This window comes from Sus scrofa, chromosome 9, assembly GCF_000003025.6.
Source record: "Sus scrofa isolate TJ Tabasco breed Duroc chromosome 9, Sscrofa11.1, whole genome shotgun sequence".
Taxonomy (NCBI): domain Eukaryota; kingdom Metazoa; phylum Chordata; class Mammalia; order Artiodactyla; family Suidae; genus Sus; species Sus scrofa.
The window spans coordinates 116589745-116609450 of NC_010451.4; the positions used below are offsets into that span (position 1 = coordinate 116589745).

The following is a 19706-nucleotide window of genomic DNA, read 5'->3' on the forward strand; positions in this document are numbered from 1 at the left end:
TTTTCCCATACTTTTATCAATACTAGGTATTATTATTCTTTATATTATCTGGCAGTCTAATTAGTGAATATGTTTCAATGTTTTGTGTTGAAAAATTATTAATGAGGTAGGGCTCTCCTTTAATATCTTTATCAGCTAGCTGTATTTTATATATTGTGACCTGTACTATGTTCATGTCCTTGGCCCAATTTTTTATTGGATTTTTCTTTATTTTATTGATTAGTAAGACCTTGGTATATTAAGTAAAATAGCCCTGTCATATGTTGGAACTTTTTTTGCTTGTTTCTTTAAAAAATGTGTTCTGTACCTTACCGCATAGAAGTTTTTAATTTATAGGTAGTCATATTTCTTATTCTTGCTCATAGCACCTTGGTTTTGTGTCATGCTTAGGGATTCCTTTCCCAGTAAGAGTGGGAAGAATCTGAAAGTTTCTCCATATCATTAGTCCTTTCTGATTTTCGTTATAATCAAGGTTAATGATGTCCATCAATATTTGTTTCCTTTTTTCTTTTTCCTTTTCATTGCATTTTAAATTTTGTTCTTCAATTTAGCATGTACTAATCATCAAACTTAATCAAATAATTTGGAACATTGTTATATTATTATTTACTGTGTAGCAAAATAGAATATAAGGAGGGATCATCTTGGACCTTGCTTAATTGAGTATCAACTTATAAGTACTTATATTATGCTTGGTACTAATTTTTAAAAGGGGTGGCCAGCAGTCTTTGTTTGCCTGCCATAGTCTAACCTGTTTTCACTGTAACTTTGAATAGTGTTCCTTTTTACCACTGATCTTTAAAAACAAAACAAAACAAAACAAAAACCAGTTATTTTACTAGCAAAATGAGTTTATTTGGGAATAGCAGAGAACTGCAATCTGAGACAAGCAAACGATGGAGAACTGTAGGTATATCCAGAGAATAGAGCAGAGGAGCTTGCTTTAATAGAGAAAGGGAGGAAATTGTGGAGGGCTGCTGGGGTTCTTTATTTACTGCAGGTAGTAGCAGCTTACTGTTGCTGGTTCAGGAGGAAATCTTCATGCTGGGGTCTGAAAGCTGCAGTGAATAATCCATGTGTGAGAAGTGCCCGTCCAGGGCTTCTTTACTTCACTTTAAGTGAGGTTTCCTTTATTCATTTTCATATTACTCTCAGAAGGGCCTCAGCTTAGTTGAAAAAATTATGGAGATTATAAAGGATAGTTGTTCACACTGGAATTTTTTTTTTCTTTTTACAGCTGTGCCTTCGGCATATAGAAGTTCCCTGGCTAGGGGTCAAACCTGAGCTGCATGGCAACTCTGGATCCCAGCTGCATCTGTTACCTATGGTGCAGCTTGCAGCAACACCAGATCCTTAACCCACTGAGCGAGGCCAGGGATTGAACCTGCATCCTCATGGAGACAACATGGGGTCCTTAACCTGCTGAGCCACAATGGGAACTCCACATTAGAGTATTTTAATATTAAGGCTTTAGTTACATTATTCCTCCAATATTTGGTAATACTTCATTTGCTTTAGCTTTAAAAAAAATCTCTATTATTTTCATGATGCACTTTTTGCAGTTTATAGAGTTACTTATGTGAGGTATTTCTAGAGCTAATGATGTCTGTATATATTTTCCTAACCTTCATCCCAGTATCCAGAATAAGGTTCACTTTTTAAATAAAATATCCCTCATAATTCTTGTTTTCTGGTATTATCCTAAAGATGGTGAAGCCTCTGTGTGTGTGTGTGTGTGTGTGTGTGTGTGTGTGTGTGTGTGTGTTTTGGTTTTATTTTACTATATACGTGGTGAAGTCTTTTCAGAGAGATATGACCAAATCTTTTAATCAGTTTTTCACATTGATTTTGGTGTTGAGTATATCTACCAATATGAATTAGTTTATGCTTGGATCATTGGATTTTTAGCATGCTAAGTAATTCTGTTCTTAACACAGATCCCTTTGGGATTCACTTAATGCCAATCCCTATTATACTGTAACAGCAGATAAAACCTTGGTACTTGCTATCAGCCAGACAGATTTTTATCTAGCTTATCATTCAAACTTATCCAGCTTTTTCTTTGGTAGTATTATGTCAAAGGCTTTGTTATAATGTGGGTAAATTGTGCCCGATACGTTTCCATTCTCTACCAACTCTGTTACCATTTAAAAGATTTATAGAGCTTAGAATTACTCATTCTTATCACTGATTGTAAACTATTACTCAACCTATCTTATTCTTTCTAAAACTATTGCTTTACATTTTGGGATATTTTGTAAAGTTGCCATTTTAAAAGACCAAACAAAATTTCATCTTTCCTCAGTGGAAAATAACTTGTACTTATCAATATATCTTTTAAAACATTTAAAATTTTCCTTAGCTTTCTGGTTGTATCATAATATAAATGTTTCTCACTGTTATATATTGATATATACATCTGACTCTTTTGGTATTTATTTGTCTCACTAAATATTAATATTAATAATAATATTAATACTAATATTTGAGAATGTTAATCTGATGTATAAAACACCATGTAGGAATTTATAATTGTGTTATCATTAGCTTTTAAATTTTACTCTCTTTGGGTAAAATTTTTCAGTATTTTAAACTTCATACTGTGTAAACTGTGGATAAGAATTTTCATAAAAATTTTTATGCCTTGAAAATATATAGGCACTAAAAATAAAATATATTGATGAAGTTTGTACTGTTATTTTTGCAATGAGTGTAATAATATAAGCAGAAGTATTATTTGTTTCATTCAACACACAGTTCTGTTTCTTGTTTTATAATACATAAATAATATAGCATATAGTATAATATTTGTTGTTTTGTGTTCTGCAGAGAGTGATAATGAACTTTCAAGTGGAACAGGTGATGTGTCTAAGGATTGTCCTGAGAAGATCCTATATTCTTGGGGAGAATTGCTAGGAAGATGGTAAAAACTTATTTTTCTTTTTTAAAAAAATATCAGATATCAAATTTTTATTTTTTCCATTATAGCTGATTTACAGTGTTCTGTCAATTTTATACTGTACAGCAAAGTGATGCAGTCACACATAAATATATACATTCATTTTCTCACATTATCCTCCATCATGCTCCATCATAAGTGACTAGACATAGTTCCCAGTACTATACAGCAGGATCTCATTGCTTATCCACTCCAAAGGCAATAGTTTGCATCTATTAACCCCAGATTCCTAGTCCACCCTACTCCCTCCCCCTCCCCCTTGGCAACCACAAGTCTGTTCTCCAATATAATTGATATTAATTTGTTTTATTAATTAAAATCTGTGTATTTATATATCATAATCTTAATATTGAGATTACTTAGGGAGTGAATACAGATAGAGAAGTCATCTGGAGCTGAGCCCTCAACCACTGCATTTGGCACTTGGAAAGATGAATAGGAAATATGCTGCAAAAGAATTCAAGGAAGAACAGCCAATAGGGTAGGAATAGAATCAAAGTAGAAATAAGTGAGCTAGGTCTATCAAGAGGGAGGAGGCAAGAAGTTCCTGCTGTGGTACAACGGGATCAGTGGCACCTCTGTAGGACCAGGATGCAGATTTGATTCCTGGCCTAGCACAGTAGGTTAAAGGATCTAGTGTTGCTGCAGCTGTGGCATAGGTTGCAGCTGTGGCTGAGTGTAGATCCCTGGACTTGGAACTCCATATGCTGCAGGGTGGCCAGAAAAAAAAAAAAAAAAAAAAAAAAGAGAGAGAGAGAGATCAGGAAGTGATCAACTGCTGATAGATCAAGTCAGAAGAAGCCTGAGAATTTCACTGGATCCAACAATTAAATGTCACTGGTGACTCAGACAAGTACCTCAAGGTAGGCATGAAAGCCTTATTGGATTATGTCTAGTAGGAAGGGTAATCAGCAGCTAGAGATAGCTCTTGAGAAAAGTTTTACTGTAAAGGAATGCTAAAAAATTGGGACATGTTAGGAAGTGGATGTGGGTTGAGAGATTATTCTAAACATTAAGATGGCCAGTATAGCATGTACAGTCTCTGTTGTTGGAAATTATGTAGTAGGGAGAGAAAATTTGCTAATGCCAGAGAAAGAGGACAGAATTGCAAGAGATGTTGATGAATAGGCAAGAAGATATGGACTTGTTGAATGATGGAGGAGTTGTATTTAGGAGCACAGAAAATTCTATAATAGGAGGAAAGGTAGGGTGTGGCTATAAAAGTAACAGCTGACTTAAGTGTACTTGCTATGTACTGGGTGCTATTTGGAATGCTTTAGATAACTTAGTTAATTATCATCACAGCAACCCTCTGAGGTAGGGATTATTCTTATCTTCATTTTAGAGATGAGAAAACAGAGGTATAGCTATGTGAGGCAGCAGGTAAATGACAGAGCCAGGATTTGAATCTAGACAGTCTGGCTCTAGAGCCAGAATTTTTTTAATCAGTTGGGCAGGCTCCCATTTCTATAATTTTTATAGGTTTGTAGGAGTATGTAGAAATTTTAGTAAGAGAGAGAATAAACCAGGAAGATTGATATCCTTGCCAGGCTTCTAGTATGAGTTAAAGAGAGATCAAGAGAATGGCAGTATGGTGGGCAGGAAAACAAAATACTTTTATGACTAAATAAGCAGCCAGTTGAGATCTTTGCTTTTTTATAAAATGTAATGTTTATACCTTGCTTCAATATAAAGCATCCTCTTAGGCTCTAGGAGATATATAGGTAGTTATACTACACAGTTCCTACTTGTTAGGTTCATAATCAAGAAGGGTAGGGATATATATCATAATAACACTGAGGTTGTTTCAGATTTCTTTTCCTTTTCTTTTCTTTTTTCTTTCCTTTTTTTTTTTTTTTTTTTAAGGCCACACCTGCAGCATATGGAAGTTCCCAGGCTAGGGGTTGAATCAGAGCTTCAGCAGCCGGCCTACACCACAGCCACAGCAATGCAAGATCCAAGCCACATCTGTAACCTACATTACAGCTCATGGCAGTGCCGAATCCTTAGCACACTAAGCGAGGCCGGGGATTGAACCTTCATCCTCATAGATACTAGTCGGATTTGTTTCCACTGTGCCATGATGGGAACTCCCCGTTTCAGATTTCCTGACCGTTTTGCTTTATTTCTTTTCTATAAAGTGGCAATCACATGAATTTTCATCCAACTTAAAAAATTTGTCTACTCTTTCTTAGGAACTATACTAAGCATTGCTGATTTGAAGATAAATATGAAATCATTCCTACCCCCAAGGAGTTTACCATCTTACAGGCATTTAAATATTGTTATGATGTAATGGCTCAAACTATTGCCTTTGGAATGGATTAGCAATAAGATCCTGCTGTGTAGCACTGGGAACTGTCTAGTAACTTATGATGGAGCCTGATAATGTGAGAAAATAGAATGTGTACATGTATGTGTAACTGGGTCACCATGCTGTATAGTAGAAAAACAAATTGTATTGGGGAAATAACTATTAAAAAACAACAACAACAAAAAGAACTAAAAAAATAAAAAATAAATATTATTATGACGTAATGGATTAAATATTTCTGTAAGCATTGAGGACCCAATGGAAATTTTCAAATGAACACAGTAGAAAAAAATATAATAAAGCCTCATGTGCCCGCCACTGAACTTTAGTAGTTATTAACATAATAAAGACAATTCCCAACAAATACTATTAAGGTAAAATTGCTATGATGTGTTTTATTATTTGTAAAGGTAATTTTGGAGTAGGAAGAAACTGTTAATAGAGAAGCTGGTTAGGAGGTAACTGCATGGATAAGTAAGGTCTCTACCAAACTCATCAGCCTTACGTATGAAGAGGAGTTCTTAATAGAGAAAAGAATTTTGAAGTAGAATTGACAGGATTTCTCAGCCATCATTCAGTTATACATTTTTTTCCAGAAATAAAATGTAATCTTTCTCCATTTATTTATATATATATAAATTATTTATTTATGAATATATTAATTTATTTATTTGTTTTTTGCTGTGCCCATGGCATGTAGAAGTTCCTAGGCCAGGGATTGAATCCAAGCTGCAGCTGCGACCTATACCACAGCTGTGGCAATGCTGTGGTGATGCTTAACTCACTGTGCCATGTCAGGAACTCCATCCACATTATATTTTTAGTAATGGACTCATTGAAAAAATCTGAGGAAACCATTTTAAAGAACTAAGATAACTTATTTTTAGACCTTTAAAAAACTTGCTGGATCTTTTATAGTTCAAGTAGTTTTATTTTATTTGGTTCATTATTGCAGTTGTGTCATGACAGTTCATGTGAAATAGTAAAATTTGCCTAATTGAGAGAAGTTTATATCTATTACACAAGGATTGACAGAATTTTTAAATTGCTCCTGGAATATCTTTTTTAGACATTAATCTTGGAGTTCCCATTGTGGCTCAGTGGAAACCAATCTGACTAGCATCTTTAGGACACAGGCTCGATCCCTGGCCTTGCTCAGTGGATTAAGGATCCAGCATTGCCTTGAGCTGTGATTTAGTTCACAGACGTTCAGATCTGATGTTGCTGTGGCTGTGACCGGAGTTTACAGCTCTGATTGGGACCCCTAGCCTGGGAAGCTCCATATATGCTGCAGCTGCAGCCCTAAAAAGACAAAAAACAAAAACAAAACCCCACAAAAAAACCCATTAATCTTTTATAGATTTAGAGCCTTTTGATGAGTCTTAGAAATAATAGCTAGGGACTTAGATGAAGATATTTTTGTGATTTATTTAGGGAAAAATAAATAAATTTTGTGCTTTGGGGAAATTTTTAAATGAGGAGACGGCTTGTGTTCTCAAAGAACTTTTATTTTTTTTATTTTTTGTCTTTTTTTTTTGGCCTTTTCTTGAGCCGCTCCCACATATGGACATTCTCAGGCTAGGGGTCTAATTGGAGCTGTAGCCACTGCCCTATGCCAAAGCCACAGCAATGCAGGATCCAAGCCACATCTGCAGCCCACACCACAGCTCACGGCAACGCCGGATCCTTAACCCGCTGAGCAAGGCCAGGGACCGAACCTGCAACCTCATGGTTCCTAGTCAGATTCGTTAACCACTGCGCCACGCCGACGGGAACTCCTCAAGGAGCTTTTAAATAAAATATAGTTGAAAGTATTTTGAACTTACTATATAGAAACTTGATCACCATATTAAAATAAAGTGAAACTTTTACAGATAAAAATCAGAATTCAGATAATGACATACACTATTAGATACAAAGGAAGACTCTTTAATGCTAATTTGAAATTATCAGCCAAAACAGGGATACTATGGGAAAAAAAAGGAAAACAGACCATGTAAAAAGTTCAGTAATGGAGGTCTTCATATGCGATTGGAGTTATGTAGTCATCAGTGCCATGAAGAAATGACTGCATGAAAAAAGTGAGTGAACTAGGGTTGAGAGAGAAGGAGAAGGAGATGGTCATGGAGAGAGGAACTGAGGAAATGTTTGTGGTGGGAGGACTTTGAAACACCCAGTTGAAAATGGTAGCAACATTTCTTTTGTATGTTGAATATATTCTGAATGGTAATGCTAATTTGCATTTAAGTTATTTAAGGAGTTTAAGGAATTGGGGCAGAATTATTTCTGAATAACTGTTTCTGGTTTTGAAATTGTGTCGAAAGCTGTTGAGATTTTTAAAGACTAGGAAAATAGAGTGCTAACCCTGAACACTGAGAGATAAATCAACTTTCGTGGCAGTTAAGATTTTCTAACCAAAAAAACTAAGTCCACCTCTAAGGTAAAAATTGAGAATTGGTTTATTCTACATAAATAAAACCATATTCAAACTATTCTCTTTTGTTAGACTATCAGAAAATTGGTATACATTTAGTAGCCATTTTGATTATATTTTTCATGGCTAGTACTTAAAGTGGGAAATGTGTTCTTAATCTATGGTCTCTCAACCTAGCTAAGCATCCACAAAGTGTCAGTGGGAAAAAAAAGTTTAAACTCGGGATACATGAAGGATTAGAGTCATTAAGCTTGAACATCGGTTGCTTCCTTCCTTTTCATATCAGTATAATATTCTACTTTTTCAACTAATGAAAAATACTGACAGAAACATAAGCAGACCAAAACAAAACATGTGCTTTTGATCTTCCTTTTTAATCTGATCTCTTTTCTTGACACTTTTCTTAATTAGATTGTTTAACTTCCAAGTAAGACCTAGTTTATATATCTAGGTCTTATTATTGGGAAAGGACAAATTTCCAACTTTGCTTATGTTCCCCATCTTCTGGTTTCAGTTCTACCTTATTCTCTTTCCTGAGAAAACCTTTTAAAGTAGGTCAAGCTGTGGGTCAAGCCTTCCCATTCTCATATCTGCTAGCCACCTACTTCCACCTCCCCTCCAATAAAAATTGTCCTAATTTAATCAGTGACCACTCAGTGTCATTCAGTGGCTTTTCTTCTCATCTCTTGACTTCTCTGCTGTTTTTGTTAGAAATGATGCTGTCCATTTGAAATTCTCTCCTGGACAGCATTAAAAATAAAGTTCGTTATGCCCAGATAGTTTCAAGAAAAGATGCCTCTGTGAAGTTAACTAGATGCAGCTTTATGATTGTATAAAAATCAGTGAGAATGTTTGCTTTTAAAAAAACATTCATCTTTTGCTTAGTCTTAGTAGTTGATCATTTTAATTTAGTTTCATAAATCTATTCATTTATCTAAAATGTATTGGATGCCTTTTATATGCCAGCCACTGTTATAGGAGCTTGAGATACATAAAGAAAGAAGACAGATTTCTGCCCTTTTGGAATTTATATTTATGCATTAAAAACTGGGATTACTATATGTTTAGTGTATGTCTGTTTTATGTGTGACCTTTTGAATAATTAGATATCTGTCTTGTGTTTAGTGCAGAGCTGAGCACCTGTTATAACTAGTTGCCTATTTCCAAGTCTCTCAATAGCCGCAGTTCATGTATTAAAGCAGTGGCCCTATGTAGTTATATTTTATTAGAAATATTGAAACAATGATTATTTCTCTAACTTGCCCTTTTGTTTGGGCCCTCTCTGGTCCTAGATACATACTAACAGCATTTGGCATAATATCTTTTAGTGTCTCTTAAGTAGTAGAGTGCTGTATGTAATATAATTATTGTTTTTTGTTTGAAATTTTATTTTATTTTTTTTTACGGAATAAAATACATACATTTAAACACAATTACATTCACACAGATTATTATATCATGGATCTTAAGAAAAAGATTAAGTGACTCCCTCTGGAGAAGTGGAATGAAAAATATGCTGAGACAAATAGGAAATTTATTCTATACTTTGTTCCATTTTGTATGGCTTTCATCCTTACTATTTAGTATTATCTATTACATTTCAATTTTTCTTTAACAATTAGCATTATGTTAAAATTGTTATATTATGCCACTAAAATTTATAGAGAAGAAAGCCTTATATGCCGTTAAATATTTTATATAGCATAATAAAAAGAATAACTTAACTGGTAAGAATAACAAAAATAATACACCCTCTGAAAATAAGAAAAATATAAAGTGCATAAATTGGTTAAAAAACAGTGTAACTATATAAATATGTCCTCACAATTTGTTACATCTTATTGATTCTTCAATATAGGCATTACAGCATTCTGGGTGATGTGATAAGACATTATAGACCTTACATTATACCATGGAGAAAAATGGTTATTAATAATACAATCATAGAACTGTATTATTTAATTGTACAGTTGCATTATTTAATTATACTTATCATAAATTCTTTGAGGAAATCAGAATCAGATGTAAGAAGACTTCAGCATTCCAAGAATGATGTCAAATGACCCCCTTCATGGTGGATTATGTGCTTATTTACTGTGAGATATATTTCTTCTCCAGAGATTCCTTGTTTGTGTATCAATTGTAGATTTTTGGTTTGCAGTTATTCTGGAGTTTTGATATAAGAGTCTATATGTATATGAGATTGTTTTAAGTTGTTGGTCTCTTAATTGCAAGTTCATCTCCCGTGTCCTGCATTTGTACCCACCTCTTCTCATGATTTCTGATTTTGGTGGTATAATTGTGCATGGATGATTTCATATCTTTACTGTATATATACCTTTACTGGTGAGCCTTGTCATTTGTGGAATTTTTGTTTCCTGATGCTGTCTTTTCTGCCTAGAAAAGTTCCTTTAGTGTTTGTTGTAAGGCTGGTTTTATGTTGCTGAATTCTCTCAGCTTTTGCTTATCTGTGAAGGTTTTGATTTCTCCTTCAAATCTGAATGAGAGCCTTACTGGGTAAAGTCATCTTGGTTGGAGGTTTTTTCCTTTCATCACGTTAAGTATATCATGCCACTCCCTTCTGGACTGCAGAGTTTCTGCTGAAAAATCTGCCGATAACCTTATTGGGGTTCCCTTGTATGTTACTTGTTTCTTTTCCCTAGCTGCTTTCAAGATTTTCTCTTTGTCTTTAATTTTGGTTAGTTTGATTAATTTGTGTCTCGGTGTATTCCTCCTTGGGTTTATTTTATATGGTACTCATTGTGCTTCTTGGAATTGAGTGAGTGGTTCCTTTCCCATGTTAGGGAAGTTTTTGGCTATTATCTCTTAGAATATTTTTTCTGTCCCCTTCTCTCTCTCTTCTCCTTCTGGCACCCCTATAATATGGATGTTGGTGCATTTCACATTGTCCCAGAGTTCTCTGAGACTCTCTTCATTTGTTTCCAATATTTTTTGTCTTTTCTGTCCTGCATCTGTAATTTCCACTAATCTATCCTCTACCTCACTTATTCATTCTTCTGCCTCCTGTATTCTGCTGTTTGCTGCTTCTAGTGAGTTTTTTATTTCAGTTATTGTATTTTGCATGTCTTCTTAAGTTTTATATCTTGTATCTCTTTGCTTAGTGTTTACTGTAAGTTATCCATCTTTTCCTCCAGTTTATTTCCAGTGTCTTCCATCATCTTCAGCATCAACAATCTAAAGTCTTTTTCCTGGAGGCTGAGAATCTCCTGATCACTTAGCTGATTTTCTGGGGTTTTTCCTTTCTCCCTCATCTGAGTTATAGTTCTCTGTCTTTTCATTTTTATAGGTTTTTGGTGTGGTGACCTTTTTACTGATAATAGAGTTGTAGCCTCTTTTACTTCTGGTGTCTGCCCCACTGTGGCTGAAGTCAGTATGGGGGCTTGCTGTAGGCTTCCTGATGGGAGGGGCTGATTCCAGTCTCTCTGGTGGGTGGGGCTTAGTCCCTGGATGGGATTAGAGGCAGCTGTGTGCCTGAGGGGTCTTTAGATAGCCTGTTTACTGAGGGGCGGGGCTGCGATCCCACCTGGATTTGTTTGCCCTGGGGCTTCTCAGCGCTGGCTGACTGATGGGTGGGGCCAGATTTTTCCAAAATGGCCACCTCCAGAGAAAGGCAGCTGCTGAATATTCCCGAGAGCTTTGCCTTCAATGTCCTTCCCTCACAACACGCCACATTCACCCCAGTTTTCCCAGGATGTCCTCCAAGAACTGCTGTCAGGTTTGACCCAGATTCCTATGGAGACCTCACTCTTCCCTGGGACCCAGTGCACGTGAAAGTCCGTGTGTGCCTTTTAAGAAAGGGGTGTCCCATTTCCCCCAGTCCTGTGGAGCTCCTGCGCACAAGCCCCACTGGCCTTCAATGCCAGGTGCTCCAGGGGCTCTTTCTCCCAGTGCCAGATCCCTGCATGTGAGGGTTTGATGTGGGGCTCAGAACTCTGATTCCTGTAGGTGAGTACTCTGTGAACCAGTTAGTTTTCAGTCTGTGGCACTTCCCACCCGGGAGGTATGGGGTTGTTTATATCTCAAAATTGCCCCTCCTACCTCTTGATGTGGCCTCCTCTTTTTCTTCTGGAGTAGGGTATCTTTTTTAAGGTTCCCTGTCCATTTGGGTGGAGATTGCTCAGTCTTTAGTTGTGAATTTTGTTGTTTTTAGGAGAGAAGTTGAGCTCCAGTCCTTCTATTCTGCCATCTTAATCCTGTCTCTATAATTATTGTTTCATTATCAGATTTATCAGTAAATTAAAGCAGTTAATCATGTAGTTCTTTTTAAATGTCAGTCTGTAAGGAGAAATAGTGCCTGGGTTTTTTTTTTTTTTTTTTTTTTTTTTTTTTTCCCCTCCCATTTTGCCTGTCCAAACAGATGGATGGCTGAGGGACAGCTAGAAGCTGAATGTTGGTTGAGTTGAATCATTATGTACAATATGTATTAGGGACTGTTAACTATTAATCTTTAGGTGTGTGTATGCAGGTGTAGGAATAGATATCCCAGATTCAAAATCTTGTATAAATCATTATACAAAGTAATTTGAGCAAAGTATTTAATCAAGCTGTGTCACCTCTTCATTTTGCCTGCAGTATTGGAAATATATCGCAGTTGGATAAGTGGATATTAGGCCATTGCAGAGATTGTAGAGTGACTAGCATTGGTGGCACTGGAGATGGAAGTGCATGGATTTTGGAGAGGTTGAGAAAATAAAATGCAGTAGAATTTGGGGTGGACTAGTAATGGATTATGGGGCAGAGAGTAATGTCAACAGTAACTGCTAGGTTTCTGATTTGGATGGGTCACAGTGACAGTCACTGAAGAAGGATACCCTGGAAACAACCAAAGAGAATATGAGTTCAGACTTGTTCATTTCTGGAACTCAGAATACATGGGGATGGGGACAATGCCCAGAGACAAAGACTGGGGAGAATTAGATTGTTGAGGGAAAGAGTGAAACAGGGAAAGAGAGAGAGCTGGGAACATTTAAGAGGTTAACAGAGGAGAAGCAGTCAGCAGTGAGGTTTGTGAGGGAGAAAAAAAGAGAGTGCTTTGTCATTGAAGCCAAGGGAAACAAAATGGTCCACAATGAAAGGACTGAAAAGTGTCCCCTGAATTTAGTGGCATGGAGAGAGGTCAGGTATTACTTAAGTGAAAACTGTTTCTAGTTTAAATTCAACTGGATAGTGAAGAAGAGGCAGCTGGTAAGAAGTCCAGGTGCCAGATAGTTTACTCAGGTGTAAGTCTTCTCCAGAATAATTAATACTTTCTACTTGACATATTTTATGGTGCATATTTGGCTATGGTGTTTTTCCAAATTAACTAAATTTATATTTTAAGTCCATGAGAGAAATTTAAAGACTTGAAATGACTTTTTTTTGTGTGCATGATTATAAAATAATTCAAGACCATTTTAAATATTTCAAACAGTAGGAAAATAAAAGTAGTAATTTCTCTCTTAATTTTTGTTACATAGATATTTTGGAGTTTATTCTTCCATATTCTTTTCCTATACATATCAAAAGTGGGTTTCAAAATAGTATGTGTTAGGGAGAAAGAAAGAGAGACAGAGGGAAAATATATATTTAAAATAATGCCATAGATGCTATTTTTAAACCTGCTCTTTTTACTTAGCAGCATAAATTTGTTCTTTAATGGTACAGTAGCATGTTAAATCAGTAGCATGTGTAATCATATACCTCTTCTTTGTTTTGCTTCAAGCCTGTCATTATTGTTAGCTTAGTTTTTAACTCAACAGTATAAAAGTTTTCCTTTAAGAGACTGAAAGAAAGCTGAATGGGTATAAATTTGATGGTTTATTAAAAATATTAATGAGATGAGTTTACTTGATCTTTTGACTTAAAGATGTTATTATAGTTTTTCCAAGATACCCGGATTATGAGAGTGTGGGGAAGGCATGAAACATATTTTCAGACGAAGGGCATGTCCAAAACTGAGGTCTGGGCTGGAGTTGGAAGAGTGTATAAAGATAGAGAAGTAGATAAAGTAGATGGGAGGACAATTTTAGAAAATAGACATATGGTTTCTATGACTTTTTAAGCTTAAAACTTGAAACCAGAGCCTGGAATGTTAGACCAAACTGAGTACATTATTAAAGTTTGGAGTCCAGATGGTTACACTAGGATCAGCTCTAAGAGATCACAAATGAGCAGCAAATACAAGTAGAGATAAGGTCTGAGCAAAAAGTTATAGAACATAGCTCCAGGTTCAAGTTAAGCATGGACTAGAGACTACAGTTAAGAAACAAGAGTTCAGTTGGGCAGATTATCATAGTTACATACCTACTAAATGATCACTGAATTCATGATAAGAACTATTTGTCTTTGTTCCAATTCTAAACACCCTTGGAAATGGATAAGACTGATAAGTGTATGTTGCTGGGGAGTTGGATAGGTTGTGATGTCTTGTAGGAAAGGGCTAGGTCCTACCTTCACGGAGCACTTTGGCTCAGGATGTAGGGGTATAGTCAAGATGCGATAGATCTCTGATCCACTTTCAGCATCCCTTGCCCCCAGCCATCGCCCTACACATGCCATCAGCCAACTTGCCGTACATTCATCTCAGGGGTTTCAGACAGCTCTTTTTATGCCTTGAAATGCTGCCTGGAAATATATAGTTAGCATATTCATTATTATGAGTTACTTCATAGGATGATTTAAACAAGTAAATGAGAGGAAGAAAACACTTCCCCTGTGTGTGGAATACATGATTTACCAATAAAGAAGATGTGATCAAGAAAAAAGGAGAAGGTATCACTGACCTTAAATGCTACTATTATTATTCCATGCCCCTCCCCACCACTTTTCTCCTGATCCAGGCTTACACTTTTATATAAACTCATTAATATACTTTCCCTAACAACAGCAGTTCAGCAGTGGTGAAGGGAGTATGAATGGTTTATTTTCTTGTTTTCTCAGGCACAGTAACCTTGGGGCACGACCAAAAGGGCTATCCACTCTGGTGAAGAGTGGTGTTCCTGAAGCATTGAGGGCAGAGGTATGGCAATTATTAGCAGGCTGCCATGACAACCAGGCAATGCTGGATAGATACCGACTTCTTATCACAAAGGTAGGAGCTCTTTTCATCTTATTCTCATGGGACAATATATTAAGTAAATCCCATTTTCATAGTTCCAGTAAGTCATAAGTGCTTTGAATTTCATTAAAAACTGTATTGGTGTTGTTCAGTGAATAGTTCTTTTGTTCTGGACACTTGTTGGATGGTGATAAACAATGCTCTATCTGTAGTCATCTATGAACACTTAATGCCTTGGCTTTCATTTTTTTGTTTGAGTGACTTTGTAATAACTATTTATTAAGTTGGAATACACTTAATAGTTCAAGTACTTTCAATTCACCTTTCTTACTGGATGAGATTTATATGCATTTGTATACAGTATAATTGTACTCTAGTATTTTAAAGTCAGATTAACTTAAAATGAAATTATAATGCCTTCTGTGCTTATGTAACCTTGGATCCTTGTCCTGTCAGGATCCTCCGCTTGCAATGTAAATTCCTTTGCTTATGTCCAAAAAACTGACTTTAGAGCATAGGTAAAGATAATCCTTGGTCCTAAGCTCTCTTCTTAGGTCTTACCTCCTAATTTCTTAATGTACTTGAAATCATGGGTTTTAAAATAATGGCAACATTTTGTTTGTTTTTTAAAAAATCTCTATCCATAAATGAGATTTTTTTTTGATAAGCAAGACTTTAATCCTCAGGCTACATCAACTTTTAAAGTTCTTTAGCCCCTCTAATTCCTTCTTCCCTTCCTTACCTTTTTGCCTTCTCCCCCTCAAAAAAATATTTTCTTAGTGCCCTGTATATTTAGTCACTACTGAATTCATCTATTTTCTTTAAAAAAAAAAAACAAAACAAAACCTTTATACCGTTTTTTTAAGGATTAGTATTTTCTAATGTGGGATGCACAAGGTGTTTCATTGCTGCTACGGGCTGGGATAGATAATGTTCCATTTGCATTTTTAAAATTACAAACGCAAAATGGTATTAAGCTTTACTAATGTTTGCTGTGCTGTGTGTGGTACTTAGACCTCACTTGACCCATGGACCCCCTGTGGTTTAGGCGTGACCTGGGGAAAGAAGGGACATGCACCCCTTGGAGTGGAGTAATAGGGGTGCTCACACATATATAGTCCCTTTAGAATATTAGAGTTTTCTTGCAGTTTGCATGTGTTAGATTAAATGGATTTACAAGTTATCTAGTTTTAATCCTCATAGGATAGATGAGTGCTTTGAAAAGATTGCCGTCACAGGATGTTACATATCAAGATATTTTAAAAAATAAACACACTAATCTGTCCCTCAGGCAAAAATTGATGTTACAATAATGGATGACAAAGCAACTACTTTGGGAAGTAAACTCATAGAGAAGGACATTTGAAACACTTGAAAATTTAAACATCACTATGTGATTTTGTGACTGAAAATGACGTGCATAAGTTATTATAAAACCTTTACCTTTTTCATACATTAAAATCTGGAATCAGAAATTTCAAGTATGTTTAAAACTTTGAAAATAGTTGCAGAGAATTTGAGACTGATTGTTAAAAAAATAAAAATACATCATCTCCTGTTGCTGTGGTGGCAAACCTAAAAGCCATCAGTGATGTTCTCGGTCTTTTGGTCTTCTGATGCTTAAGCACATGCGTCCCTGCATTAAATCCTTTTTGAGATACTTAGAGCAGGTTCTGTGTCCCTAACTAAATCCTGTCAGATGCACTTGGCACATGCACGTCACCTTGTTGTCACAAGATGGCTGCTCTATATAGTGTGTCAGAAAAGAGGAATGACAGAGGCAGCCAAACTTGAGTCTAAGGGAACTATATCTAAACTGGCAAGTCTGCCCAAGATTTCTGACACCTGCTGCAAGATCAGGGGTCCCTAGAGCTGCTCTCTCTGCAAACCAGCTGGCTGCAAATTAGAGGGTCCCCACAGACTCCCTCAGACGTGTAGCAAAGTGTTAAGACTTACCATTACAGTTTTTTAAATAGCAAATGGATACAAATCAGATATAAATCATAACCGGCCAAAGGAAGAGATACATTGGGCAGAATTTGGGACTGCGAGGGTTCCAAACAGGAAACTTGTGTTGTCCTTAGCACATTACCTTCCTAGCATCAATCTGTAGTAATATGTTTCACCAACCCAGGAATTTTATCAAGCTTTGGTGTCGAGAGTTTTTACTGGGATTTCATTGTGTGTGTGTGTGTGTGTGTGTGTGTGTGTGTGTGTGTGTGTGTGTGTTTGATTGACTAATTGCACACTTGGTTGAACTTGATCTTTATCCTTTAGAACCCTCCCCTGAGAGTGGGTTGATATCACCTGGCTCAACATCCCTATCCTCTAATTTTTTTTTTGTCTTTTTGCCTTTTCTTGGGCCGCTCCCGCGGCGTATGGAGGTTCCCAGGCTAGGGGTCGAATCGGACCTGTAGCCACCGGCCTACACCACAGCCACAACAACGCAGGATCCGAGCTGCATCTGCAGCCTATGCCACAGCAACACCAGATCCTTAACCCACTGAGCAAGGCCAGGGTTCGAACATGCAACCTCATGGTTCCTAGTCGGATTCATTAACCACTGTGCCATGACGGGAACTCCATCCCTATCCTCTAATTACATGATTGGTCTTTCTGACTTGACCAGCCCCTATGCTTACTCCTCTTATAGCATAACCTGCCTAGGGGCCTTCCATGAGTCACTTTGTTAGCATAAACTGCAAGATGTGGTTGGAAGTTCTCACCATTGATAACAGAGATGCCCCCTATCATTCGGGAAATTCCAAATGTTTAGAGGTTCCTCCCGTGAGCCTGGACCTTGCATGAGCCTGAACCTTCCATGAGCCTAGACCTGTCTTTGACATATCTGAACCAGGTCTGTCAGTCTTTTAAAAATCTTTTCCTCAAGCCCTGAACAGCAGCTTCCACTTAATCTCCTTGACCAGGATTCTGTTACCTGGCTGTCTCCATGGAACACTGGGAAATGTATTTTTTAAGATGGTACATTGCTGCTCCTCTTCATCCCCCAAAATATGAGTTTATTAATAAAGGAGAATGGATACTAGCCTCTCTCTGCCACAGCTGCCTGTTAACAGTAACAGTAGTTGAGATCTGTTGTGGAATAATTTATTCTGAAAAGTACATAGGCCTAGTAGTTTATTTATTTTAGGATAGTAAATGTTTACTAATCATGGCTTGAGATTGACTAATATTGCATAATTTAAGATAGTATAATAAATATTTCCAACTTTGGTTTATAAATCAATGGCTACATAAAATTATTAATGTTATTCCTATTGTTAACAGTGCGATTTATCAAAAACATTTTCATACAAACAATATAGAAATGTGTGGCTCTCATCATGTGCCTTTATTCAGGCTCTCAAGTCATAACATTTCTGTGAGAGGAAGTACAATGGTATATTTAATTTCATTGTCTTCCTTGTTTCACAGCCAAACATAATAAACATAAGATAAATAAGATAAATAATGTCAGTATTTTAAAAAATAATTTTGTTCTTTCTCTGTGCTTACGAGTAGAAGTGAGACAGCCAGTGCTTGTAGCCAAGAGTGTTAAGAATGCACTCTGGTGCTGAATGCATATGAGCTTATGAGCTGCTCAATAGAATGAACACCCAGAAGATTTTCAGTAAGAAGTGTTTGCATATTTGTACTTTCTGGTTCAGCAGCCAATAGTATCTTCTTTTGGCCCAGTTAATTTTTCTGCTCTTATTAATAGAATGGCAAGATTTCAAGGTCAGTTAATGAAATGATTTGGCTTGAACGGATAGACTTGCTTTATGTTTACACAGGGAAGAAGAAATATGAAGTGTTTAGAGAAAACCTACTTAAGACATGGCTTCTGGGAAAAAGTAGTCTGTTTACCAGTTAATTCTATAGAAGTAGTGTCCTAGTGCACAATTTGGAACCACAGATCATATTCTGAAGCATTCTTTTCAGGTGAGGTGGCATCTAGCCTGCAGGCTGGATCTAGCCTAACATATGCTTTCAATACAATACATTAAAGAATAGCATACATTTCGGGCCCAAGCTTGTACTTTCTGTTTTGCCATAGACATACTTCTCTTTATTACTTGCTTTCTGTTCTTGATACATTGTACTACCTGGCTAGCCCTCAAATATATTCGATGTTGCCACTCCATTATATTAGCATATTAACTATGCCTCAAAGGAGGGAGCTGTCACAGCGTGCTTTTAGTTTGTTAATGTCTACTTCACCAGCATACTCTAAACTCCAGGAGAGCAAGGACCACCACTGTTTTACTGTTTATGAAATACTCTGTGTCTGGCATACACTGGATGATCTATAAAATTTGTTTTTGCCCCCCTCAAGAGGGACCTAAGGTCATTTGTTGTCTTGTTCGTATAGTCATTTATTTATTTTTCTTCCCCTAAACTATCAGCTTTACACTGTATTGTGGATAAAGCTGGTGAAGTATGAAACACAGTGTCTTTTTCCTAGGAATTTTATTGTCTAGTTGGGGGTAGCTATCAGCAGTGGGTTAATTTGAGCCACAGGTCCTGGTATACTAGACTGTGTTGTTTTTGCCAAGGAGTAGGTAGGGGCCACTCAGAATTACTGTCATAGAGTTTAGCGATGGCCACTGGGGCACGTAGATTAAGGTGCCCTGAATTTTAGTAGGTCGAGGCTAGAGAGTAATAGTGAACAGGGAAGAGGGCTGGGGTTCCATTGTGGAACTGTCATACTCTCTGGTCTTGTGGGTTTTGTAGTATAATCCCTGGAAGACAAAACTTTGCAAATCTTTTGATTGGTAGGAAAAAAACTCTAGGGACCAAAGGTTTAAAAAGGATAAAAAGCTCTAGATTAGATTCAAGATGGACCAGGACAGAAGCTGCAGACTAAATGGTAAACTTAATCTGGAGTCAAGGACAAAGCAGGACCAGCCAGAAGAACTGTTCCACTGAAATCAGGGAGAAA

The 19706-nt window shown here is 36.7% G+C and overlaps 1 protein-coding gene across 2 annotated transcripts in view; it reads left to right on the forward strand.

Annotated features, from left to right (window-relative positions):
• The window catches only part of RABGAP1L (RAB GTPase activating protein 1 like), a 657663-nt gene that overhangs the window by 187350 nt on the left and 450607 nt on the right, over positions 1 to 19706 (forward strand). For both annotated transcript variants that reach the window (XM_013989628.2, XM_021102607.1), the window contains exons 12-13: positions 2830 to 2923; positions 14647 to 14797. In XM_013989628.2, the coding sequence (XP_013845082.2) occupies positions 2830 to 2923; positions 14647 to 14797 (245 nt within the window). The remainder of the gene's footprint in view (positions 1 to 2829; positions 2924 to 14646; positions 14798 to 19706) is intronic.